At 42.3% G+C, this 21148-nt stretch overlaps 1 protein-coding gene across 2 annotated transcripts in view; it reads right to left on the bottom strand.

Moving 5' to 3' along the window:
* grik3 (glutamate ionotropic receptor kainate type subunit 3) overlaps nt 1-20726 on the bottom strand; it is a 202168-nt gene extending 181442 nt beyond the window's left edge. Inside the window, exon 1 of one of the 2 annotated variants that reach the window (XM_079561875.1) lies at nt 19705-20726. In XM_079561875.1, the coding sequence (XP_079418001.1) occupies nt 19705-19819 (115 nt within the window). In that variant the 5' untranslated portion in view covers nt 19820-20726. The remainder of the gene's footprint in view (nt 1-19704) is intronic. The other variant, XM_079561876.1, reaches the window with a different exon arrangement.
* Nucleotides 20727-21148: the final 422 nt, after the last annotated feature.

The raw sequence follows: 21148 nt of genomic DNA, 5'->3' as shown, positions 1-21148 counted from the left end.
GCCGGCGGAAGAGGCCATCCACAGCAGCTCCCCCTGTCATCTCCCTGTCTGCTCTAATGAGAACAAGGGGCCTGCGATCCGCCTGGTCCGGAGCCAGTCGAGTCGTCGTTACCAAGCATATAGCACAAGGCTGGTTGATTGTCCCCCCGGCCCCCCTGCAGAACCAGGCCCAAAAGTTCCACTCAAATCAAGCTTTTTTGTGTCGCTCTTCATGCCTGATTTTGTACCACGCTGGGTATTCTGCATAAAGTTATGTAAAAAGTAAGTGTCATGTTTGCCACAAAATGTAGTCATAGTGAATTCATAATCAAACAATTAAGAAAAGGATTTATGGGCGCAGACAGGTTTGGAAAGCTTACTCCCAGACTAACGTGTAAACAACAGGTTAAGGCTAATGGTAGATCTTGATCCGGTTTCTAAACCAGATAATGGTCGATTACTTCAATTCCCCAGTCCCCGATGACTTGAAAACCTTGGCTGTGCCACTGGAAACACTTGTGCGACACAGATAATAAGAAAACCACAAAGCGAACAGCGCTTAGAGTAAAGTTCAGTCATTGAGCTTTTTCACTGATTAGAATCCCAATGAGGAAACATTCAATCATTCAATCTTCTCAGATGTATGTGTAAAATGAGAAGGGTATGTCACTGCAGCTCCATTTGAAACATTTCATTAAGAAATAGCTGGCCCCCATGTGCTTTTTATTGTAGCCGTGTGTGTGTGTTTTTTTTTGTTTTTTCCTGCTTCGGAACGGGCCTAACCACATTTAAAGTGATTACCCCAGTGGCAGACAGGCGATCCATATCAGAACAGTGCAGAGGCAGGCAGAGCAGGGCATTAACTAAGCATTAATTCAGCGATGCCAATTATTTTAAATGCGGTCAATGTTATAAATTTTCTTCTAGTAGCAATCAAGCTAACAAAGCCCCCCTTGATGCTAATGGAAAAACATTCATGAGAAAAGAGGCTCCGCTGGAGTTAAGAAGAAAGCAAGCATTTAGTCTGGAGGAGAGTAATAGGCACTCAGCTAACAGAGGATACTTCACGTACTAGAGCAAAGGGGCGTGCATAGACATAGCAGATTCAAGTTAGGGTCGAGTTGGTTGGATTTGAATCATCGGCATTATCGTTAATAAACCCAACTTGCATGGTGGAAATGGAGGGTATTATGAAAAATCGATTATTTAGAGCTTTTTAAACACATCTTTATACAGGGATTTTAGATTCTCAATTAAAGCAACCACAATGTTCTAATACATAGGGCCTGATCTTGTGTTTCTAAATGCAGACTATCACGTAACCCTTCGGCTGAGTGCAAACCAAAGACATCCATAGAGCAAGCCATAGACATCGACCCGCGCTACAGCAGGACCGGCTCGGGACACGAACAAACACGGTGGGATGAATAGTTTGACCTGAAAGAACTTATAAAAGCGAAAGGAAGAATACGAGGCTGGTGGCGCAGACAGTAGAGCGGGTCGTTTTGTGATTGAAGGATCGGTGGTTGGAATCCAGCAGGTGCACACTGTCGTTGTGTCCTTGGGCAAGAGACTTCACCCACCTTGCCTCCAGGGTCTGCGTGCACTGGTGTATGAATGGGAGTGTAAATTCGGTGACTGGTTCCTTGATCTGAAGCGCTTTGAGTGCCTAAAGCAGGTAAAGGCGCTGTTTAAATGGGACCATGTACAGTGCTGCTTGTAATAAACCGCACCTCAGTCGAGATCCTTTTTTGATAAGTGACGCCCTCTCGCCAGTTGTAAAAGTCGTTGTACTTAGTTCCATTTGTGGGCGGTGTAATACGACTTAAACACTCTTTTAAGTCATGTGACCTGGCGGACTACTTGAGCTGTAGTTTAGTCCAGTAAAGAGGAAGCCTCCCAACAAGCCCCTTATGATAAAATGCTTTCTTCTATTTGACAAATCGCATTAACAAGGAAACATCTCTTCTCCGTTCTCGCCCGCTCTCTTTGGCTCTCGGTTCATTCCAGCTCTTTGAATCTTTAAATAATCATAAATTGATTGGAACTGACCGAACAGGGCTCAATTGTCCTGGAAACGGCGCCTTGTAGATTCCCGCCGATTGAGCCAGCAAATTGAAATGTAAGTCGAACAAGCAAGACCAGCCAACTTTTTCATCCAGTAACCAGTGATGAGTTATAAAACGAATAGCAGAATAATAAAGTGCATCAAGAGGTTTAAGCACAGAAAGTGAAGTGCGCATGCTGTATAAACTGTGTCACCATAATCGAGAACTAACAAATCAAAAGGAAACTTGAGAAACTCTTTCTAATCGCTATCTTTCTATCTATATCTTTCTATATCTTTCTATCTCTATCAAATGTATGGGTGTTAAAAGAGAGAACAACATTGTATTACACTACAATGTTATTCTCTCTTGAAAAACAGAGTTGTGTTTCGAGCAGCTAGCACATCTTTGAGTAATCTTTGAATCTTCTCCTCCCTCACCCCCTCTTTAATGAACACTCAGGCATTTTAACACACTACGCACTCACACTCAAAAACCCACTCGGATTCACCCTGGCCCCAGAGGGCAAAACGCCAGTCACATCAAGCAGATGCTATTATTAGCCGAGGACTCTCTGGCAGGTACATGCGACAAAAATAATGATCTAGCGCTGATGATAAACTGTTTACAAAATGTGAGGATTTGGGCCTCGGTTCACACATGTACAGATGCAATTAACCTCGGCACTGTGAATCTTTCGAGGATTTCTGATTTCCACCGGCAGGCAAAAAAAAATCCATACATTGTTTGCTTTAGCAGTGAAAATAATCAGCCTAATAAAGTGCAGATGTCGGGCTGGATTTGCATATGATTATAGCAGCTTTGCTCCAATTGATCCTTTTCATCAAACCGGATAATAGTTGCTGATTGCACACTATTTAGACACAGGCAGATTTTCATGGTATTATGTGCTCTCTTGGTGAAAAGCAATTACAAGCATTTCCTGATTATTATTATGTTTTTTTCTTTCCCTACAAAAATTAAGCAGCTTTTTGAAAATGAATTCCATCTCATTTCAGTGAAGAACTTGGCACAGATTACGAAAGGCAGATAATTTAATGCATTCTGTTAGATTCTTAATTGCAAACCTTGTAAGTGCGGTTAGTTAGCATAAACATTTTGCAAACAAAATGCAAAAGCTACGGCACTTTATGTCTCAGCCTTTTAATTATACAATCATTATGAAGTTGATTAAATATACCTTGACGAGGTTAATCTTTGTTCATGCTTTTTAATCAAGACACAACAATACATATTAATTCACATCAATGCATGCTTCAAATTCTTCACAACTGATTTTACATCTGTGAGGTCTACCGACATATGAGCAAATTTAAAAATGTTATTCTCTATTTTATAACCCGTGGACAAACATGAGGTGACCGCAACAACAATCAAGGATATATCTCTGCTTTTTTTATCTTTACAAACAATAAAAAAGAAAACATGCAATTTAGTTTGTTTGTTAGTTTGTTAGTTGTGGGTCAAAAAAAGCAGCAACAAGCCTCCACAGTTCGCCAGAGCCTGTCAATCAAAACCACTGAAGAAAAAATCAGTGTGGTTAAAAATATTATATCCCCCTCAGTGGTGTCACAGAAGGAAATTCTATTTTAGAAACAAATACAGTCTTTAGAGCTATAGGCTTTTAAGTTGTTTTTGGCACGTGTAAAGTCCCCATAGGATTTCATGTTACATCAGGCCTTCTGGAGTCGCCTCTAGCCACTAGGGGGTGGTATCGCAGCGATGTCAGCACGAGGACCCAAAATAAATGCTTTCCTCGCCAATTGGCTTCTCTTTGGCCCTCATGGCAGGGAGCTGACATTGCTGTAAAATCACCCCCTGGTGGCCAGGAGCGACTCCAAAACACACTTGGTAAACAGGATTCTTATGTAACTTTGGACCTCGTTTGCACTGCTTAAAAGCTTGGCTCCATAGAGTTTGTCTTTTTCTGAAAATTGCAATGAAACCATGTGACAACGTTTGGGCTTAGGTGTCATATTTTTAACCACGCTGTTTTTTGTACATCAGCAATAAAAAGTGGAAACCTAAATCTATGATTGACAGGCTCTGGAGCTCTGTGGAGCCTGGTAGCCAGTCCACTTCTTGCTTAGGAGAAGATTGAGCAGCCATGTCAATTTCACAGATCACTCGGGATCATTACTATGAATGGAGCTGAATGGATAACTGGCTATCTCTTCTATCTTGTATCTATGGGTGGAGCAACAAACTAACCCCAGTAATTCAAAATGAAGGACAAAGGTTTTATACTTTAGATGCACAGCTCCCTCCCAGTCAGTTGCTAGTTACAAAAAAAAAGGTAAGGCATTTAATAGCAGGTCAGGTGACATCTATTAAAGCAAATGTATTAACGAATGATAATACGCTAGCACTAAAAGTGGCAGAGACAACAAACGATTTAAAATGGCCTGATCGTCTCTGCGCTGATTTGCAAAATGAACCTGGAAATCTCACTACCATGCGGTTCCTATGACAGCCACCACTGCCAGCTCCCTAACCCACCGCCGAACGTAAACCTGCCGGTCTCTAAGTTCATTTGCGGTTTCACATTACGGCCCCTAATTCATACTAATAGCTTTACTAAATCCCACCCACGGAGGCTGCCCCCTGTCTCCGCTTCCCTGTCACCGGTAATCTGTCTTCCTCCATATATCTCATGCAGACAAGCTGGAGCTCAAATCAATCACCGGGGAATGGTTTTGCGGTTAACCACCTCATGGGGAAAAGGAGGGGAAAGGGGGGGGTGCAGTAAACCTGGGCAGACAGTAAAGCATCGGCGGAGACAGGGGAGAAAGTCGGGAGATTGTCTAGGCTGCACACGGCGCGAGTGCTGAGTGGAATCTTCGGGGTATTGGCTGTGTTAACTAAATTGACATTGGCTTCCAACCTCCCGGCGATCCATCAGGGCAGGGATGAGCACAAAGCTACTGAGGAAACCCCCCTAAGACAAATACGCAGGGCACAGGGGTGTAGGCTGTGCTTGTTACCGGTGGTTGAGGAAGACACAGCATTTCAAATTATCACAGAAACATGTAGACGTGAAATTGCAACTTTTGTGTGTGTGTGGAAGTGGAATTTGAGACAAAAACGGATCCAAAGCAAACAAAGATTTGTGCAGATTCTATTCCAAACAATTGGAAAATGGAAAGCTTTGTATCAGAAGGGAGCGCCATGTGCAACTTCTGACGAATAACCCGTTAAGAGTATACGGAGAGTCGCTTAGGGGTATAAGAGGTGCCTATAAAGCAGCAAAATGTGTGCAAAAAATCAGATCATAAGGAGCCAAAAATAAAATATATTCCGTCTGATCTATCTAAATATCCTATGTCTAAGTATTTGCAGAGAAAATTCGATCTTGGGTCCTTAGTAAAGAGCAGACCCTGTGGCGCACTGTGCCTCTCTAAACATGTCCCTTTTCTCTCTTGTTGTTTGGGAGATATTGTGGTAATGGCCATTCATTTGTAGTGGTTCCTGGCCCGAAGTGCTCCTGTCTTATCTGTTGCTTATTTCCTCCTCTCTGGGGCACAAACAGCGGCTGTGTCTCTCTCTCTCTCTCTCACACTTGATTAGGAAGTCCTGCTGCTGCTGCTGCTGCCTACGCTCCGGGGACTCCACGCCAGCTCTTCTTACGCCCGGCCCAATACAAAATCTCCCTACAGTCATGCTACGGCAATTTGAGGAGAAGCGCGCAACCAAGACCTGACATTTGCAGCGCACCTCCAACAATGAGCGCTTGATTAAAAGGGCAAAATGAGAAAAGTGTCAGGCTCCATTCATTGTCCTTAGCCGGAGTTAAATGGGATTTAAAAGTGTGCGCCGCAGCTGATACCTGCACTGTCTACGCATGATTGCTCCGGGAAGAATTAAGCCCTGGTAGATGTAATGTAGGAGCAGAGGAGAGTTAGCAAAGGTGAATGAGGTGGCCAAGTTCAGAAGGTGTGTTTTGATCACGCTAATCGGTGTTTGAGCCTGGTGTCCTGTCGCGTGGTACGTTCTTTTCTATTATGTGTTTTGTACAAAAACAACAGTGGTTAGAGATGTAGCCTCATAGTAATAAAAAGGAGAAGTGCTGTTCGATCTTGACGTATGGGGGTAGTCAGTTATTCGGCCAGTCCAGGAAACTTTTCAGCATTCGTTGGCTTGCTCAGTGTTTTTTTTTTTTTCAATAGCCAATAGCATTTAGTCTCAAACATCGCAAAGTATGAACTATCCAGATGTTTAAAGCCGTTGTCAACCCATCGACCACATAGCCAAATTTATTAATGTATAGATCTTTTACGATATTCTTCTGACAAGAACTAGCATATAAATGTGGCTAAATAAAAGCTGCTCCTTGTGGTGTCGAATACACATCCAGCAGCCACTAAAAATCAGCTTATAATGATGGAGAAACTACATACGTTTTAAAATCATCATACATTTTTGTAGTCCCTCTGGGGGCAATACAAGTGTTAATGAGATGATTGGGGGGTCTTTCATCTCACCCTGGTGTCTCTAGCCAGAAAAAACACACTTGCAACTTTCCCTGCCTACGACCCGGCAGTCCCAATACACACTAATGGAAAACATCTCCCTTGCTGCTCACTGCATTTACGGATGTTTATGACATGATACAGGTAAGTCCTGACTGTATTATGTTTGTAGCTTTCGGTTTGTTGATGAACATTTTGCAAAACGTTGTCACTTGGTTTTTCAGAGCTAACGACAAAGCTAACTGTGGACTAGCGCCACTTAAGCAGTATTTACAGCAAAGTTTGAATGAAAAAAAAAAATCTCCATTGTATAATTGGGTTGTGGCATGCAATATCCCTCTCTCTTGTTGTCCTTTTTGTCAGCATAGTATTGACTCTCATGGACAATTAATGAGTAAAAAAAACTTGCCCCGACACCTGCAGTGGAGCTTGTGGCTGGGAGTAAAAGTTACTTCTCCTTTAACATAAGGACTGGCTTGTCATTTGAATTGGGGTAGAAGACTCAATTCAAACAGGTCAGGAAAACCATTGGCTAGCAGACGTACACATTGGTAGCAACAGGCTCAGACTGCTGAGGGCATTTCTATGTCTTGCCACAGCTCGAAGGTCCCGGGTTCGACTCCCACCTGGACGGGGCCTTTCTCTTGAGTTTGCATGTTCTCCCCACGTCTGCTTAGATTTTCACTGGGTGCTCTGTTTTCTTGTACCGCTGAAAACAAAGACAATAGGAACCCTCCGAATAAAGAAACTTTGAAAACTCGATGGGACTTCCCTGGTTAAATAAAGATTTGAAAATTAATGAAAAAAAAAAGAGCAACACAAATGAAGTGTTGCTCTTCTGTATATTAGTCTGAGTGACAAACAAATACAAAAATATGGTCAAATTGTTCCTTATCTCAAAGTAGAAAGAGTTTAATTAATTTAGCATGCGTCCATGTGCATATACTTCTGACATGAGAAGTCGGAGGTGACTAAGTTTACATAGCGCACCAGCGACCGCATAAGGACAACATGGCGAACGGTGGAAATGAGTGCAGCGCAAACGCCGTCTACAGCGCTTCTATTAAAAAGAAATAAAGCACGGTTTTATCTGGCTGGAGGGCAAGGCACAAAGGGAGGCGGAGGCGCAACGTGGCGGGTTTTCAAATTGGGATCAAAAGGTTCAAGCTAATTAACAAGCTAAATAAGAGTCCCCCAGCTTCGTCTATGCACCGCCACTGTTTTGTGTGTTTTTCAGCGCTAATGTATACCTAATGTCTACTGCGGGGGAAACAAATTACTTCCCGAACTAACCATACAAATATAAAATCATTCATTTGCATGTTACGTAGATCTGTGAGTCTGAGTGCAGTTTTTCTTTTCTCATGTCAAATTCAAAATGAAGCCTTGGAAATGTATACGCTGGATATTGACATGATAAAGCACATGTTCTCACCCCGGGGCTTTGCAAATGCCGATGTAGTGCAATAAAAAGTGCATTGCTTACATGTGCTTGAAAATCTATTTGATCTAAACACGAGACACACATTTGATCGAGCTAGCAAATGAGTCCGTGCATCCTTCACACTAAAGGCACTGTTTCAATAATGAGAGTATAAGGTGGGGGACCCATCTAAAGACCTTGAGTCGTGATCGTGATCTATAACCACACAGACTGGAGATAAACATGCAAAAAGCAGGAGTTTGAGTTAACAGCGAGTTCGTGTGATCCTTAAGAACTGGTTGAAAAACCAACATCAACGCTTTCTCGGGAACTCGGATCAAAACAAGCTGCTGGACTTCCCCACCTGAGTCTTTTGATTTGTAGGTTTATCGTTTAATGTGAGCTTTTTGGTTAAGCGCCGCTACGGTCAAAAGTTCACTGGGAGCCGTCGTCTTCGGAGTATAGGCTAGTAAATTCAGAAAGAAACGTATGACACTTACACGAGCAAAAGATATGCAGTATAATGTAATAATTTGTAAAACCAAAAGTATGTTTCACTTTTTAGAATGTATGGGAAATGCTATTCAGAAAGATATATAGCTTTCATCTAATGGCATCGGAAAATCTCTCCTTTCCAAGATAAAAGGACATGAACACATGCCACGTGGGAACAACGCTGTCACATCTCAAGAAACCAAGCACTGGAGACCACATGAATGCAGCATAAGTGGCATTAGCAGCACTGCAAGAAGCAGTAAGAGTTTAAATTTGTGCTTTTTTCTTTTCTTTTCAGGAAATATCAAATCAAGATGTGTGTTCAACTAATGCACAAGTTTCAGTTCCTAGTGGGTTTGGCCTGAAAGTACCTATGTGGTATTTGTAGTTTGCACGCTACATTATGTGCCCCCTTGAATTAGTTGTTAGTTAAATGGCTCATTTGTTTTGATACTTTGTTCCTCCCAAGCCTTCTCCATTTATTATACCACAGTTAAAGTTAAAGCTAAAATATACCAAAATGAACTCACAAAATGACCTCCACTGCACTAATTCTTGGCGCCACACAGCAGCCGTGACCCTGAGAGCCTTGCCTTTCCTCTCCACCTGTTTTGGATGTTATTTGACTTTTCCACACGGCAGCAGCGCCCTGAGGAGACGCCACAACGTTCAGGACAAGGCCGCATAATAAAGACAAATGGCTGGAGCATGAAATTTGATTCATTGCCTTGGTGGTAACAGAGACATTCGAAAAGGGAAATGGCCAGCATTGACACACGGTGAATTTTGAAAGCACTGTCAAATCCAAAGCCGCCGTCGTATAATGATATGGAAACGCTGCGGGGCCAGGGGCGACTGTGGGCCCAATCAATCAGGCGCTTGTTTCTGATGGATGTTATGTGGACTTGGGGACTTGTCAAAGTGTCAATTGTGCAAAATGGTCATATCCCTAAAAGCAAAGCAGGTGCATTCTAGGTCTTTGCACATTTGTGCGTCTAATTCATTTGGGTGGCGCACGGTATTACTGCGTAACATTTGGATATGTGATGAAAAAACCTTGGCAATTTGTCTGGACAGTCAAGGGCTCATTCAAAGGCGTTCTGGGTAATCGGGAGAGTCAGGATGTTTTTTCATTGGGCCACAGTGCCTTTGGGCCGTCAAAATAAAATAATCAATTCATAACAGACTCACAGTTGTGCTATTCCATGCCTAAAGGCTTTAACTGGGCTGCAGTAGGAGCCTGGGCTGCTGTTCCAGATATAAACTCAAGCATAATTGTCATGTAAATCTATCAAATAATGACTGATGTATCAAAATCAGAAAGAATTTTTCACATCAAACTTTTCATCCTTGTGGCAGAGAGAAACCATTTGACGTTGAACTAACTCGGGTGTTTAAAACAGTGCTAAGTAACGTGTTTCCCTTAATAAACCCTTTTCATAGTCCCTCTGGGGTAATGCAAGTGTTAATGGAATGATTGGGGGGGGTCTTTCATCCCCCCCTGCTGTCTCTGGCCAGAAAACCACAATTGCAACTTTGCTGCCTCCGGGTCGGAGCCATCAATACACACTAATGGAATCACAAAGAAGAAGCTAGCTGTGGGCTAGTGCCACTTAAACAGTATTTACAGGCAAGTTTGAGTGAAAAAAATATCTGCATTGTGTAGTATATCCCTCTCTCCCTTTGTCTTTTCTGTCAGAGTAGTATTTACTCTCACAGACAATTAATGAGTAAAAAAACTGAACATGCTATGACACCTGCAGTGGCGCTTTTGGCCTCTAGGGGCATGAGTTACTTAGTGCTGCTTTAGGTGGAACACCCCTTTAGTTCAAGTTGGTGCAGTCCAAACCTCAAGTGAAAGAAAGAAAAAGTGCTCAAATAATATATAATTGTATCCACATTGGTGCTCAGACTGTGTGTGCAGTGGCCCATGTGAAAACAGAAATTGTTAGAAAATTGTCAAAGTAGCATGTGAACTAGCCATCTCTGATATGACACCAGTGCATCGACAATTAATCGAATCGCGTTTTAAATAAAGGTCAATCTTGATAATCGTGCGTTTTAATCGATGAATTGGCCAGTCCTGCTGCACTCTGGTAAAAAAAAAAGGGTGCCTTTTCAGGTCAAGCCCAGGGAATCACTTGGCCAAACAAACAGGGAGGGACATGCGGCAGCAAGAGGGGGGGGATATGGTGAATTTAAGTTTAAAATCAGATACAAACTCGCGCTAACTCGTCTAATGGGCAAAACAGAAACACGCTAAGAGCCGTCAGAGGAAAAGTCGAAAAGTTTACCTTCGAAGAGGAAAACTGTCGCTGTATTTGGACCACGTGGATTATTTTGAGGCTGCAGCCGTGGATTAGCTGGACTTCTAACAGCGAATTGTAAGTTTGATCATCTTTTACAATTATAAATGCTCTCTTTACTAGTATTTCTTTATGTACATATTAAGTTGTTAGCGCTAAACTCCGTGAAGTCGTGGCCTAGTGAGGCTCTGAACACAGACCATGCGCTATCTCTCGCCGTCTGACATTCTCCAAACTCTCCTTAGTTGCTAGACCAGGAAAGACCACATTTAGCGTTTTTATCATTAAAACAAACAAGTAATAAGAATAAAAAATCGAGATCGATCAATATGGGTAAAATAATTGTGATTTTTTTTTTGTATTCAAAATCTCCCAGCCCTACCAGCGCACTATAGCTGAGCTATAATTTGCAGCAACATAAGCCACCTCAGCCTCTTAATCTCCTCCTCTTTGTCAACAGCAGCATCTATCCCCTAATACGTGACAAATATCAAGTCTGCAAAGTTTTAATGCAATTAATATTTGCACAGAGATGAGAGAAGGACACTCAAGCTCCTTTTTTTATCTCAATCGAAGCCAGCGCATAATTGCATTCGGTGTATCGTAAAACACTCGAATCTGTGAACAATGTGCCCATCTCATCTTCCTCGCGTATTCATGAGAAACATATGCTCGGTGTCGACCTTTCGCTTTGGAGTGCACACTTTGTAGTATGATATGAAAACACCATCTGCCGACGTGCGAGCGGTGGCTAAGGCTAAGCTAGCAGGGGCTCCGCGGGGCCCTGCAGTGGCACAGGATTATCTTACTGGTTGGTAGATCCGCTCTATTAGCCTCTGGAGACCGGGATTACTGGATGAGAATTATTATGTGTGACTGAACAAGGGGCTAAGTACCTGCTCTTCTCTGGCGCCGTTAAGTCTTGTTAGGGAGAGGCCTTATGAGCATTTTAGAGCATTACAGACTATTACACCAAACCAGAACATACACTCAGACATATGAAGGATGATGATTACTACTTTCAATGATAATGATGCCAGACTAAATTGCCCGTGTAACATCGTAACTGGCTAAGATCGGGGATAGTGGGATACAACTTTGCCCTTCAATGTTTTATGATTTTCCGCGGGAGGCAGTGCTGAGATTTAAGCAATGGTGAGTGTTTTCACTTCGCGTTGAAAGGATTAAGCATAGGAAGAACTCAAGAGGTGAGGTTTTCAGGATACTATGCTAAGAATAGGCTGTATGAACGCAAATGACCAGTGACTTCTAAGTGCGATCTCCGGACGCCGATTTTCCCAATAAAGATTAGCGATGTGCACAAATCAACAAATAGTTCAAGAAAACATACAAAATGCTAATGGGAAGTTTCGTCCAGTAACTCACTGCCTGCAATTGTACCATAATCTTGAGCTATTTATTTTTTAGCCAAGATACTACTACTAACTTATAGGGAAATATCGGAGACAGGATGAGCAGCGCCTTCTGAGAAGTTACGTGACGCTCGCGTGCATATGAACTATAGCCACGGAGAAGATTAAAAAATACTCAAAGATGCGCAAGCACCTCCAAAAATAACTCAAGGTATGTCTTTTAATGAGAAAATAACTTTGTAACATGGTAATAAACCTCTGAAAAAGAGTTCCTTTAGCATAATACTATAGATGTATTTATTTTGTTTTAAGTGGGACCATGCACATTAATACATTAAGGCAATGTTAATGTACCCGAAGCCAAAAGGCCCCATGCCAGAGAGTTAAAAGCCACAAATTACGTTGGTTGTCAAACTTTTCCCACAAAGTACCACCTCATGACATATTTGATCTGCCAAGTACCATCAGGCCTAGATCAAGATCAAACCAGGAACTAGTAAATCACACTTGTGTCAATAATTGGTAAACAGACCTAGCCCGTCTTTCCAGGAGCCTATATTGTGGATTCACTGATACCGATCTGGCCCTTTGAGGAAGAGTCTGGGAACCTGTGCCTTGATGCAATATAAAGAATTCCACAGAATATGTTTGACTGAGAGTTCATTGTGAATCCTGCTCTTGCCAATAATGGCCAAAAGATGAATGAAGGCAGCATTTCTAATTGCACCAGACAAAATATTGTGTCATTATCATGTCAGAGAATGTTTAGATGAGTGATGATTTCAGTTAGCCAAGTACAATACACAGAAGCCGCCAAATAGAAATGCCACAAGGATAAGTCACATACCCAAGAGGAAGGATTCACTCCAAAAAGTGCTAAATCTAAACCTAACTATACAAATATGTCTGCCACTGTTAATTCCACCACCTCTCTCTCTGCTTCTCTGTCTCTCTCTCTGTCTCGTTTGTTTTAGTAAGATTTAAAACCACGCTTTGCTCCAATCAAAAAATGCCTATGTCTGTCAGGGGCACATATTTGTTTACTGCAAATGTTTTCTTCCTACAGCTTGTAGGCAGGATCACAGACAGACGAGTACAGAGGATGATGCGTTCAAAGACAGACTCAACAAAACGAACATCTGCCGTTCCTCATCAGCGAGATTGAAGCTAATGACACGCCGCCCGAGCGCTGACAGAGAGAGTGGAATTGGATTGCACACAAGAGGCCCAGTGAAACCGCACATATGTTTTCAGAATGCTGTGGATAGACTATATATTATTATGCATGTGGGCGAGAGGAGTATCGGCAAACCAGCAGTGACGATGTTATTCGGCCATTTTGACTAGGGCTGTTGTTACACCCTGGTTCAGAGAGTGCAACGTTAAGGAAAACAAACCAACTTAAGGCGAGACACTGCAGGTGAATAGGGAAAAAATGTATATTTACAGATATCAATTTGAAACTTTTGCTGTAGATTACCGGCATAAATGTGAGAAAAAAAATACATTGCAAGTTTTCTGTCATTTTATCTTTTCATATAAGAAGGTGTTTTATGCCTGAAAATGCCATCTTTTCGGCGACGAAATCTGAATAATGGAAAGAGCTACATTCAAATTTATGGTTTAATTTTATTGATGAATGAGTTACCAAGACTTTTTCAGAGGGGATTTAGGATTTCTTGTTTAGTTTTAAAATAAGCAGTTTTTTAGTGGAAACAATTGTAAAAATGTAATTTGCCTTATTTTTTGACATTCAAAACTCAATAAATGGGGCTTAGGGATTAAATAATAAAAAATCCCTCTGAAAAAATCTTCCAAATATTGTTCAATCCAAGGCTGGAAAATGTGAAGCCTTTAGGTCCGACTGACGTGGACATAGCGTCGCCACAATGACAGAAAAATGTGTTTTGAGAAAAAGGCCCTTGAAATTGCATTGTCCCATATAAGTCTATGGGTAAACATTGAATCAGCGCAATATTTAAACATGTTGTTGTAAAGATTAGGTATATTTTCTGTTTCTGGGTGAAAGCTTATATGTTCAGAGACCAATTTGGCCTTTTGAAAAAATTGAGTTTTGCCTGTAGTGTCTCACCTTAAAGATAAACATGATCTAATGTACAAATGTAGAGGATGATTTAACCGGTGGGGGAACCTCATTGAAGCAGAACTTCCCCTAGACAGTCACTCGATAAATTGGCAATTTTAATGTATGTATTAATAGCCTGAAGCTCTATTGGGAATCCCGTTGAAGCTGTTCTTCTAGAGAGCAGCCTCTGATTGGACACCCACCACCTAAAGCTTTGACTGACAGCTGCTCCTTCTGAATGCTACTGCTCTGGTTCTGCCTGAGAGCAGCAAGTGTCACCTGTACCAGCGATTGAGGCTGGTGACCACGGCATCAACTACATTTCCACAGTGCTACATATGCAAGCAAACAGAAAGTGAAGTAAACCAAGTTAGCGGTTCTGCATTAATATTTGCACAGGATTAGGAATCATGAAACTCACCTACTGTCAATGTGTTTCTGGTCATTTCCAATTGGAAAATAGGGATGTCCCCTGAGTGACGCTGCATGTGACCGCAAATAAAAAAAATCTGATTGCATGGGCTCGTTTGAGTTTTCTTCTGCCGCCAACAATGGCTTGGGTCCCAGACTGATATCCCTTTGTACAAAAAAATACACAGGGGTATCATTCCGGTCTCACCAGGCTAGCAAGTGACGGGCATTAGCTGCTGTCAATATGAAGTAACAAGAAGAAACTGAAAATGACTTTATTTCAGTGTTGAACGACATGTTTTATGGAAGAATGTATTTTTGTGGGATAAGAAGACTTTTGCGGTGAGTAAAGAAATGCTGTTGTTGCAGATTAAACCTTGTTAGCATTAATGTTTGGTCTTGATTTAGCTGCTGATGTAGGAATACTGCATGTTATACTACAATTTTAACTATGAGTCAAAGGTCTAAATAAATCCTAAGTGCACACAGAGGCTGTGTGCTAAAATGGAGGAACCATGTTGGTAACTTGGTTAAGGGATGCAGATCCATGATAATGAGTAGAAAATATTATGAGCTTCTCCTGTTTGAACGATCACTAGCCGCCTCTGGATTTAACAAAAAATAAAAATGTGCAGCTGTTGCCTTGCTGCCAGGTGGATAGAGAGAAAGAGGGGGAAGCCAAGCCACGCATTTGAAGACTCCAGGTTCAAAGAAAGGCTGCAAAACCTGGAACTGGAACACAGTCTTAAAGGCAGCCTCGCATAACAATATACCAGCGCACTAACTGGATACAAAAAAAAAGAAGAAAAAAACTATTATCACAAACAGCAACAATGCCATGGTTTTCCATAGAGACAAGGAATTTCAAATAAACTGGACAAGTACAACTTCATCTATGCTCGTGATGAGACAACACAATTATTCAATGGATCAAATTCAAAACAAAATGCATTTTCTATCAATTTGGATTTGTCTAATTAAGACTGTCAGTCGTCCAGTACCTCTTACATTAACACAAAGCCACTCACTAACGTTACACTAAAACATTCATCAGGTGGTATAAAGTGGTTTGTGAAGACTCTTGAACAAGATAAAGGCCTTTATGCGGGGGGGTGAAATTCTGGAAGCGATTAACCAACTGAGCAGTGCATGAGCATACTGAGCATTTCCTGTTTGGCCGTATAGGCTTTGAAATCATATTGAAAAGTCCTATATATAGCTTCTTTTTTTGCTATGAGGAAAAAAGTGAGAGAAGCTGGATGTTTTAGGCAAAATAAACCATTCTGCCTTGTACTAACTGCTAATAGAATTACACTTCAAAAGAGTTTGTGTCTGTATCCAATTCTTCAGTGACCTCCACAGCCTTTGTTCGTATTCACAACAACATCTCCCTGTGCAGCTCCTCAGCACCGCTCCTGCTTCCTGCCCCGCTGTCCTGGGACTGATCAGATTTAGATGGAGATGATGAATATTTCATCTGCACTCAGCGACTGATGGCTTCTTAATTCAATACCACTTTGATCTTACATTTCCTCAATGTTTTTTTCTTTTTTTCCTGTCTTTTCAGTGATGTGGGTGGTATTTTCTGTGGAGATTCCTACAATTGGTCATGCGAATAACATGCTTGCCTATGGATTAGTGGGTGTATGCACTGCTTCTGTGCAACATGATTTGGACAACTACATACAAAAGGATTCATTTTAAAGTACAGGTCCGGGTACTGCACTTTGTGTTACTTTTTTATGAAAAGATTTTTATTCATGAAATGTGAAAATCGTTTGTTGTCGACCATGCATTTCTGCGCTTAAATAATGGTTGATACTTGTACTGGTTTTCCATGCATAGTATATTCAGATCAATCAGCACTTACACTGGTAAAATAAAGCCATATATCGAAGAGCAAAGTTAAACAGAGCTTTAAAATCACGCCTAATAACCAGTTTGTCTCAGCTTTCTGTTTTCACATTGCTCTAATCCTGAAGCACTATTAACAGGTTTTGGCGCTGTGAAAATGTTTCTGAGTCATTTCCATCGGAGACGTTTGTGCAGACCCATGGCAAGAAGAGCCTCATCACTAAACATGAAATCTCTCTCTCTCTCTGTCTCTCTCTGTCATTGCGGATACAGACGAGCTGCTGAAGTGGTTCACAAGCTTTAAGCACAATGACCTCAAGCACCATTTATTCAACTCCGACTCCGAATGTTTTGGGACAATAATTACGTCTGGACTAACTGTGGCCTGGAGCATGGCGGGACACTAGATGAAAAAAAAATAAAAAAATAAACACATCAAGGCATGAGGCAGAGAAGCGAAGGAAATGAAAGCAACATGAAATCATGAGGGAGATTGATTAACTGGCACTGATTAAGTGCTTTAAGTATTAGGTAGATAAAGCCATTGATTATTCAATAAATCCCTGTCAGGCTTTGAATAATCTGCGGCAGAGAGAAGAGGCAACACATGATGAACAGGATTCATCTGTCCGCACTCCGAGATCGTGTTATAAGCTTTTCAAATACAACAGAGTCTCTTTTGCACCTCCCAGAAACGCATGTTCACTGTTGCACCTTTTGTGAGCTAACAGACCTATTGTGAAGATTCATGTTGAAGTCATGCTAAACCCTGTAGACCATCGTTCTTTCCTTCTTTCCTGTATACTGAACCGCTGCGTAAACATCTCCACTGCCTCCCTTTATGTTTCCTTTCGACTCTCCTTATGTGTTCTGTTTTGCAGCGTGTCTCATTATGGCCCAAATTGGCCAAAAGATGCCCTTCAACTCCTCGTACAGCAGCCACACACCAAAGTGCTTGTGACAGCTGTAGCGCAGATGCATTTTTCCATTTAGTACACTGCAAATAATCTGCACGAAAGAGTGGAGGCAACATACGGTCTCAGAGGCAGTTCCTGATGCAAGCCCTATGTCTATTTTCTTAAGTGTGTGACTGTGTGCCGGAGAACACGTGCAGATGTCTCATTTAAAGCGAGTTCAAGCCTCCAAAATGGGCTGTGTTTTAGAGCAGTTTGGAGCCCTGCAAGCGGCACACTGTTACCAAAAAGAACAACTTTGTCACGCTTCTGTGCTATATCCTCCGCAAACAATGTACACAACCTCGCTTTTATCCCTCTCCTGCTCAAGCACTTTCATCTATATGCCGTTATCAAGTGAATGATTCCTGGATGAGACGAGATGCTGCTAAACATTGCACAGAGCTCGCACGAGAGAGAGAGAGAGAGAGAGAGAGAGAGAGAGAGAGAGAGAGAGAGAGAGAGAGAGTGAGAGAGAAAAAGAAGCGACCAACATGACAAAACGCGGTCGGTGGAAGACTAAAAGTGTGGCGCAGCGCGAGAAGCACAAATACAGAAGGACTAGTGGCTCTTTTTTTTTTTTATTCTCTCAAACAAATAAAAGACCAAACACCATCTGGCCTCAACTTCTAAGCACAGAGCTGGGGAGGGGAAAAAAATGGTTAAAATCGATGGCGATTTATCTACCTTGGAACGCCAACATTATACCCAGATGGTAGAGTGCATGCATGGGGACCACCTAAGACCACGGCGCGCGAGCATCACCGCCCACCTTCAGTGTTTTAGCAGCCAGAGCCCTCTGTTGGAGCATTTGACACCCTAATTGTCAAATAACAAAAACAACAATAGACCCATTGAGAGAGAAAAAAAAATCCTTTACTAAAAATAATCCTATAGCATCTGCTCATTACGAATAGGAGCAATGTGCGTCTCAAATGTGGGGAAATTTTAGAAATGCACCATTGATTTTTACAGGGATATCGAGAAATAAGGAAATAGGAGATGGATATTTTGCCGTCTCCCTGTGAGTTGGACGTGCAATATACTGAGAGATGGACAATAGACCATTCAATTAAAAAGGCAAAACACCAGTGTGTTTCAAGGTAAATGTACATGTTCATTTTGGCGTTTGACCACCGTGAAGCGCAAGTCAAATCATTTCTGAGGTCTTAGGAATAAGACAAATATGATTATTTTCAGGGGACAATTAGAGGCCAGATGGAAAGGTGTAGCTTCAAACATCAATGCCTTTTGGAAAGGTCCCCACGCTGCAATGTCAAGGAAGGCATTGCTCCTTGGAGAGGGGCAGTCAATCATGCGCCGAGGCCTGCGTGACATCTGCATACGACTACTCACGCTGCTTTATAATACTCCTGCATTTAGTCCTTCTCTTCTGTCACGTGATACAGAGAAACATCGCTATATCACCTGACTAATAACGCCAATTAACCGCGCCTTTTCACTTTACGCAAATAACGCATAAGGTAATCTGGGTAGTGGGAGAGGCAGGTCTCCTCACTTCACGTGTGTTTTCAAGGGAGCATTAACTCCACTTATAAACAATATTCCACTTAACATTCGGCTCGCCGTCGAAGACAAAAAGCCCGGTGCCATTAAGACGCGCTCCTCGCTCTGTCTCTGCCGCGCGCTGTGTTAATGTGGGCCAATGCCATTTTGAGTAATTGTCCAGGGTGGCGCTCTGCCAAATGTCAAAAACGATTTCTCGTGTGACAAAAAGCGTATTGATCTTCATTCAGTTGAGGGTGTCTTTTTGGCGGCGCGTAATGTTGCTCGTCCAAATCCAGATGACAATCCTCACATTGGAACAACAATGACGATTGCGTTTTTACGCTTAAGGAAAAAAGAAAAAAAAAACTTCTTTAACGTGGATGTTGTTCAACTACAGTACGCGGGATACATGAATGGCACGCACATGATCTGAAACTTTACTATGCTTGTTTTGTGTAATTTCACACTTTACATTGATCTTTGTAACCAAACGCTCGGAGAAATATGAGCCACTTTTAATAAGATTCACAATAGAAAGGTACACGGGACCAAGCAGAGCGCACAGAGGTCATTGTAGCACTAAGCATTTTTGCACACGCGTTTTAAGTCAAGCCTTTTTTTTTTTTTTTCGGGCACTGCTCTCCTGTTGCTGCCCTTAATATCTGCAGTAAGAAGACATATGGTGTAAAAGGACAAAGAAAAGGAAGCGCTGCAGCTCAAATAAAGAGCAACTTTTTGGCTCTGAAAACAAAAAAAAGGTGCGTGCGTCAAACTCACCTATTCGGATGACATGAGGCATCCCGTTTGAATAGTGAATCCAAAAGAGGCACGCCACCAGCGACGTCCAGTATTCCCAAATCCGCTCCCGGGGAGACAGCCAAGTATTTCTCATGGTTGTAAAGTCGCTGGATCCACTTTTCTTTTTTTTTTTCTTCTTTTTTTTTGTCAAATTCCAAAGACGGCTCAGTTCAGCTCATCAAAACTGAATTCCGAGGGGCATGTGTAGACTGATGCGCCTGCGACAAACTCATTTTACTTGCTGCAACATCCTCTCAGTTTTTTTTTTCTTTTTTCTTTGTGCTTGTAGCGACTGTGGTTGGTTTAGGATGAGGCGCCCCGCTCCACGCAGGCGGATCTGTGGCGCACCTGCGAACCGCGGGCTGGCTTCAGGAGTCTCTGTATCCCCCTCCTACCGGACCGATACGGCGCGATGTGTCTACAGCGAGGAACGAGGCAGCGGCGAGGAGAGGCGCGGAAACAAGGGCACTGCGCCTGCGGAACTTCGGGTCGCCTCCAAGCGGCAGCGAACACGAACAAGTGGACTGTCTGGGGACATCCAAAAAATGAAGAAAAAAAAACAACAACAACAACAAAAAAAACAATATCAAACAGTCACACAACGATGGAATCTGACTCGCATTAATAGTTTCTGAAGCGACTCCCGTTACGCGCGGAACGATGAGGAAAATGTCCAAATTAAGCCGGTCCCAAATGCCCCTTTGGTTGAGCTATGAAATAAAATGTCCTTCTGCTCGCACTCGGTGGAAGCGTGGTGAAGGGAAGCAGCGCTTGTGCGTGCGTCTGAGGACCCTCCTTCCTTCCCCGGTGCCACTAGAGGCACGCGTCGTTACGCATAGTTGTCAACTTAGTGCAATGAGTGTTTTATGGAAGTGATAGGGATCCCTTTGATGACATAAGTCTTCTTGTTTGCGCTGTCCCTATAGATATGACCGCGCTCTGTGAAGGTTTATTTATAAGAATGAGCATCTCTTCCCCATCCCTTCACTGTAGTGCAAACGCGTTCCCCTCTCTGTGAATGGATTGAGTATATCTCCATAAGGGAAAGGTGTCAGGAGAGGATAGGGCCACTTTACAAAGCAGCCTTTCTTTCTTTTTTTCTTCTTTTTTTTTCAGGCAGTTGAGCAAGTGTGTTGTCTCTATGAGTGCATTAGGCTTCTGTTACTGCCCTGTGTCTATCTGCGTGACCACTCGTCTTCTCTTACGCACAGGCTGATGGAGGCTGCGTGTGAGCTGAGAGGGGAGCTCGTGCGTCTCCCCTCTGCAGACACGAAGCTGTATGGTTCCAGCAGTTTATGATGCACAAAACACTGTACAGTACTAAATTATACAGCACCTTAAATCCAGTATATTTAGAGGGAAGATGGCCATGTATATGTACATTTTCACACACTTTCATTTGAAACATCACATCATTATTTTT

This window comes from Gobius niger, assembly GCF_951799975.1.
Source record: "Gobius niger genome assembly, chromosome: 8".
NCBI classification, from domain to species: Eukaryota; Metazoa; Chordata; class Actinopteri; order Gobiiformes; family Gobiidae; genus Gobius; species Gobius niger.
This window is presented reverse-complemented; position numbering and strand designations above follow the sequence as displayed.